General features: G+C 30.5%; 1 protein-coding gene across 2 annotated transcripts; it reads right to left on the minus strand.

The window, feature by feature from the left end:
* Window positions 1–3,278: 3,278 nt before the first annotated feature.
* On the minus strand, window positions 3,279–5,796 carry LOC111921291 (histidine-containing phosphotransfer protein 1). Of its 2 annotated transcripts, XM_023916864.3 has the most exons (7): window positions 5,611–5,796; window positions 4,483–4,589; window positions 4,263–4,393; window positions 4,119–4,187; window positions 3,866–3,937; window positions 3,660–3,732; window positions 3,279–3,487 (listed from the first exon to the last, which is right to left on the minus strand). In XM_023916864.3, exons 2-7 carry the CDS (start codon window positions 4,543–4,545, stop codon window positions 3,437–3,439), a joined length of 459 nt encoding a protein of 152 aa, XP_023772632.1. In that variant the 5' UTR covers window positions 4,546–4,589; window positions 5,611–5,796; the 3' UTR covers window positions 3,279–3,436. The 2 variants fall into 2 exon arrangements, with proteins under 2 accessions (XP_023772632.1, XP_023772633.1); XM_023916865.3 differs by lacking the exon at window positions 5,611–5,796 and having other exon boundaries at window positions 4,483–4,680.
* Window positions 5,797–6,936: the final 1,140 nt, after the last annotated feature.

A 6,936-nucleotide genomic window follows, 5' to 3' on the forward strand; every position in this document is an offset into this window, starting at 1 on the left:
AAAATTTGAAAAATTGAACAACCAAACCATTTTGAAAAATGGCCAAGTGTTTGGAAAAAAAGAACAAAAATGTGTGTTTGGAAAAAAAAACTTATGTTGGTGAAAACTAAAAAAAAATGAAGAATGACACGTTAACCGGTTAGTTAATATGATTTTCGCAAAATAAACTTATAAATACTTGTTATTATACATTAAAAGACAATGCTAAATAGAAAATCTCATATATAAACATAAAATTTAAGCATGATAATTTGTCATAAAAAAACTAAAGTTTTAAATGAAATAAGTATTTGGATGGTTTGTCAAAAATTATAAACGTCAAGAAAGTATTTCTATAATTTGGATGATTTATGTATAATGAAAAAAAGGAAGAATAATCCGTCTAACGGGTTGGTTAATATGATTTTCGTTAAAGCATGAAAATTATGCATGATAATTGGCCATAAAAACATTAAAGTTTTAAATGAAATAAGTGTTTGGGTGGTTTGTCAAAAATCAAAAAAGTAAAAATTAATATTTTTATAATTTGGATGGTTTATGTATAATGAAAAAGAATATAAGGGCCATTTTTGTAATTTGGATTCCAATTCACTAAGTTAGGACATCACTTCTAATTCAAATAGTATGATTACAGTAAGAAAAAAAAATAGTAAGAAAAAAAATAATACTACGATAGAAGAAATGGGGCCATCAATAAAATTGATGCATAAAAACTGCAAACAAAAAGATTCGAACGTGAGTATTAGGTAAGAGACGCGCTTAATGAATTTTACCATAACCAACTAAGCTACTACGCATTGGATAAGTTTATTAACAAGATATATATATATATATAACTATAAAATACAAAGCATAATTAATTTTGGAGCCCCAAACCGTAGTGAGGCCCGGGGCCGTCGCCCGGCCCATCCTATTGGGCCGGGCCTGGTCATTTCTAATATTCATCAATTATGAATATATGTGGTTTTGGATCTTCCACTATAATATATCAAACTCATAAATGTCACAAAACATCACATTATCCATACCTCATAGCCACATCAACAACTATGAAATTTAGAAAGCGATTCTCATCTCTTTCATGAAAAAAGCATGATAAAATGGAGCACGATGATGTTTGACTAAGACAATACACCATGTGCACTAATTCACTAAAATGAGACATCCCATTTAATGTCTTATACCCAAATATCAAATCCTTAATATGGTGATTTCACTACATCAACATAATAACTCCAATGTATTTGGCAACCCTATACCTAAAAAGACACGATATTAAAATATTGGTCGATGATATCACTTGAAATGGCTTTTTAGGAATTACTATCTTTATTTTCTTGCATTTACCATAAATGTCACAAATATAGGAAAATGTTGATTTTTCATAAACCATTCCTTGTATGTAAGTGCTTCAAGGAAGTACATACATGCTTCTAGACATACTCCAATTGTTCAGGCAACTCCTGTCTTATATGTGATAATTGAACTCTAAAGAATTATACTCTCATCTAATGTTTTAACACATTGAATGACAGACGTAGCACATGACATGTCATTTTTGGTAAACTTAGTGGAAGTGTCTACCGGTCCATTTACCTTACCTAAAATAGTATTAATGACATGTTACATTGGTGTGACGATATATACTATATATCATATTAAATCAGGGAAACCAAGAGTGTTTCCACTGACTCTAATGAAAGCATACAAGTCTTCTTCATAAGGTGATTGACTTGTTGATCTCCTTAAGAAGGTTGTAAACATAATTAAGGTCTATAAAGCTCAACCTACTTTACAATACACTTGTAAATCATCATCCTAGTAAGGTGGTATTTCAAGTGTCATAGTCAAATATAACATTAGGATCTCAATGACTATTGTGCTTGTAACATGAGAGGAATAATATCCTCAAGCTGACACTTGGGTAAAGGGATCAAATCAGGTCGACCCTTGCAAAATTAGTATACTCTTCATACTATTTTTTTTAATCTCTAAAGGATTGTTGAATCTTAGAGAAACCATTTTTTAAGAGAGGTTCAACTATATCCTATACAAGGTTGCTTATCACTAAACTACTCTCGCATTCATAGTTCCTAACCAATAACCATATATCAACTTCTAGAGATAATAAAAGATTTATGATTATTTAAATTGATCATGATTGCTCAGTTTCCACATCCTCGGATAAAGTCAAAGGAGATTCTAATTTCCTAATTTGGTGTGAATGACTTTTAAGAAATCAAATGCATGGAGGTTTTCCATTCTGCCTCTATTCATCAAATGTATATATCTTATTATGCTATTGTTAGTGACTATGGAAAGTGTAATGTCTAAAGACTCTACACTTTGGATCCATTTATGGTTTTGCTAAGTCTGCCACTTAACTTTTTGCCAAAAAAATAGAAGCAAGAATAGTTATTACATAGAACAAGATCAAGAGGTTCACATGCATTGTATTAAAAGAGGTGATATGTACAAGGACATTAGGTTCAAAAATCGTCTTGCAGTTCAAGATCTTCGATTAAGACATTGCCTATTATGTAACTCTCCTAAAACCATAACTTATGATGTATCATTTTCATTCCTTATCGAATGCTTCTATATATATATATATATATATATATATATATATATATATATATATATATATATATATATATATATATATATATATATATATATATATATATATATATATAGGCTCAACAAATCTACTATTTGTCACAAATGCTTCTATATATAGCGCTCCTCTATTTTGTCACCTAAAACCATAATCAATGCCATATCATATACTTACCTTCCCTTTTATGGTTATACATTCTTTGGGCGTCCACAATGCATTAAACTTATTAGAGTTTAATTGATTGACACATCATCATTTTACTTACTATACAACACTATATTAATTTTCCTAAAATGCATTGAATTCAATAGAGTTCAATTAAATATATATTTAATAGTTAAAATGTTTCTTTTTTCCTATCGGAGAATTCAATGGTCAATTAACTTCATATCTAATGAATGCCAACATGACATCCCACAAATGGTAAAGTTTAATTCATTAAATTTCAATTAGACATGCCACCTCATTCAACTCTCTTGTTAAACTATGCATTATAGATGCTCTTAATCACAAATACCTTTCTAGCTAACAATTTTGAAAAAGAAAACAACTTCTATGTATCCATAGACTCATTATCATTCAAAAGAACACGTCACAAAATAAATCAAGTAAAATAAAATGAGAATATCGTACACATAATCTTTTGAGAAAAATATCAAGAAAAAAGCATAAAACATATTATTATGGAGATCAAACATTGTGAATCTTATACTCTTAAGCAAGTAAACTTTAAGTCTCCACACAAAAAAAAAAACAAAAAGACCGACATTATTCACAATTTTCGAATCATAGTTTCATACATAACCTCTATACCTACGCCATCATAGGCACCGATCCACCCGCTTGCAAGATTTGTTGCTCAAGCTACATTTTAAAGAATATGTCAAAAGAAGTTCTACAACATAATGGGGCCCACCCAGATGGGTCCCACTATTTTTATTTTTCTTGTTATACATAAAAAAAAATAATAAACACAAGTTTGTGCACAAGATTCAACCTTAAGGTTAAAAAATCTCATTAAAATGGAAAAGCTTACATTGAACAAGGCTTCGAGTTTGTTCCTTATAAGGATGTATTCATTTTTCGCTTGTTGCAGACATAGGACACACCTTCAGTTATCAAATTAATATATTAAGCCAACAAATTAAAATTGCAAAAATCATCTTTTCAACAAAAAATATAAAAGATCATTTATTGTTTTTTCTTTCATCTATATCAAGAACTAGAAGAATAATTACTAACCCATCAAGATTTTTCTCATCACAATAATTTCTGAAAACGACACAAACATTCTTCACTCGTTGTGCACCTATGCTGTCACAAATCAAGAAACATAAGTTTTATAAGTCTTCTTAAACTAAAATTACTAATTTGCCCATCACCATAAAACCCAAACGATTCCCTTGGTTTGACTAAAAGTCAAACATGCCAAATCAGAATTTGCAAAACGAAAAAGAAAATAAAAAAAATCATGCGACTTTTGGTGAAATAATACCTGGAACTACTACCCTTAAACTGGTGAACATGAGCATCTACTTGTTTATAATCAATATTCTCCTGCTGACTGATTAATAAAAATAAAAAGTTACATCAACAAAAATATTTCAAGAACCCTAAAAAAACAAGAAAAAAAACTCACAGAGCAGTAGCCAAATTGTTGAGAAGCTTTTCAGAATCTTCAAAGAAAAGTGTCACAACTTCAACAACAAAATCTGGGTTGCTTTCATCTTGAAGTTTCTGAAGTTGTGTAAATTGATCATCAAGATACCCCTTTAAAACACCAAAATCACATATTAGATGGACTTCACAAAATCTTTTACAAATTAAGTACCTTTTCCAAGTGAAAAACAAAAACTAACCTCACGATATAAAGATGTTGTGTATTCGACAAATTGTCTTTGCAATTGAGTGATAGCATCCATGATTGCTTCTTCTTTTATCAAGAACACCCTATTTTGTCAATTGGCTGTAAATATACAAGAATGATATCAATTCACCAAAAAGATTGAGTGAATATTGAAAAACGACTCAATTTTTGCTTTCTTTTCTTGTGCTATTTAACGATAAGCAACACCACATACATCGTCTTTTTCACAGAATCGTATACTGAAATTCTGTAATAATTTAAGTCCACCATTGATGTTCTGTGGGACACCACACCACAGACCACGCTTATTGGCTTTTTATAATCTTGAAAGATTTTGCGATTCTGTTCAAGAATTCGATTTTGGTTTCTTTAAATTATCTTGATGCTCATAGTTTTCAACGATAAACACCATCTCCGTTTTTGTATGTAATAAAGTTGTCTTCTTTCTAGATAAATTTTGAAAAATCGATTATGCCATTCGATGAATTTGTTCTGAAATAGTGTTATTCTTTACTAAATTCATGAAAATTGTTTATGAAAACGAACATCTATCAAGAATCAATCTAAAGAACTTTATAGCAAAGACAAGTTGACAAATTAGAGAAAATTGTATATAAATGTGCCCCACAAGACTTTTCCAGATACAACAAATTAGAGAATTTTGTTGCAATGTGGACACCAATTTTTACTTATATTAAGAACTATTATTGGTCATCAAAATTGAGGTCTACAAATTATATACATACATCGTATGAATTTTGAGGTTGAAAAGCAAATACCTTGACCTAAAAATTGAGGTCTACAAATTATATGGAACCTAGAGGACAAAAAAAAACGAGAAAAATAATAATAACCCCATTAAATTCAAAAAGAGAAACAAAAGGGGATCTTGATAAAGTTCTTATCATTAATAAGAGCATTTATTCCGTTTCCAAATCGACACTAATGAACCCGAAAACACCCGATTTTCAAAACTATAAAGAACCCCAGAAGACTAATCATCCAATTTTTCAAGTCATATCCTAGAAAAACATCTACTTTCAAGATAAATTAAGCAAAAAACGAACAGTTTTTGGTTTTTTGTTACATGTAATACACTGTAGGAGGTTGGAAAACTTACCGAGTGATGTTGAGGATTCCGGCGACGATGAGTGACGGTGTATAAAGGCGCAGAAAAAGAGATTGAGAAGGTCTGGGCTAAAGATTTGATGCTGTACCAACTACGAACCACACAGCAGAGCAGAACACAAGAAGGTGGGGCCGTACGAGTATCATATCATTCATTCGTTAATTAATTAGTAAATGAAAATGTAAGAGGAAAGGAAGACATGTACCCTATTTTCATGAGAGGTAAATTACTTCTTTATTTATTTTCTATATTGGGAATTTTTTTTAAATATATTTTTGACAAAACTGTAAAAATTATTTATGTGGTATGTATTTTTTTTCTAAGGTTTGGTTTAAACCTTGATTTTTTGGATTATTGATCCTTTTAGGCTTTTAGCCTAGTTTTAATGTGTATTTGGTCCATCGGTAAACTAAAATTACTGTAATGCCCCTCGTGTATTTATTTTTCATTTTTTTTTCATTTCTTTAATTTAATATATATTTATCTATTTTAATAATTTATAAATAAAGAGATGGCCACCTCTCTCTCTCTCTCTCTCTCTCTCTCTCTCTCTCTCTCTCTCTCTCTCTCTCTCTCTCTCTCTCACAGAGGTAAGATGTCCTGCCCCTGCCAATCTTTTAATAAACTTCAATTATATTAAAGATAAATTGACTTTGTGTATTCAGCCCATCGTTTATTACTAATGTACATCCCTTCCTAATTATATATATTAATTTGGGTAGGGTGTTTGTGAGACTTTTTACTGATTCATTTGCTTTCATCATGAGCAGACTACAAACCACTAAATTCATTCCTATTTTTGCTGATCATTTGAATATTACATTTTACACCCTTCATCTTTGCAACAACTTATAATTCCTATCATCATACTTAGGTTCACATCAACTTGCACTTAATATATAGGTTATTTATTAGAAAACAATTGTTATAGTGAAAAAACAATGAGTGCAATAGCATATAAGAGATAATAAAAAATGAGCCCTTTGTATCATACGCCACCATCACATTTATTTTTATTTTAATTACTGATTTATAGCCTATTGATTCATCAAATTTTGTTCACACCTACTCCTAATTATTTAATAACTTTTTATAGTCGAAGCCCTCCTTATCTTAAAATCTTGCCTTCGCCCCTGCTCTCTCTCTCTCTCTCTCTCTCTCTCTCTCTCTCTCTCTCTCCTGCACCATACCATCACCCACTGATGAACTCTAAATTGAGAAGATGAACTCCAAATTCTTCCCACCGACTATCGGCTCAAGTATAATGTCAAACCATTCTTTCTTTCTCTCTCTCTATCTCTCTCTCTCTCTCTCTCT

Source organism: Lactuca sativa, chromosome 9 (genome assembly GCF_002870075.4).
Source record: "Lactuca sativa cultivar Salinas chromosome 9, Lsat_Salinas_v11, whole genome shotgun sequence".
In the NCBI taxonomy this organism is placed as follows: Eukaryota; Viridiplantae; Streptophyta; class Magnoliopsida; order Asterales; family Asteraceae; genus Lactuca; species Lactuca sativa.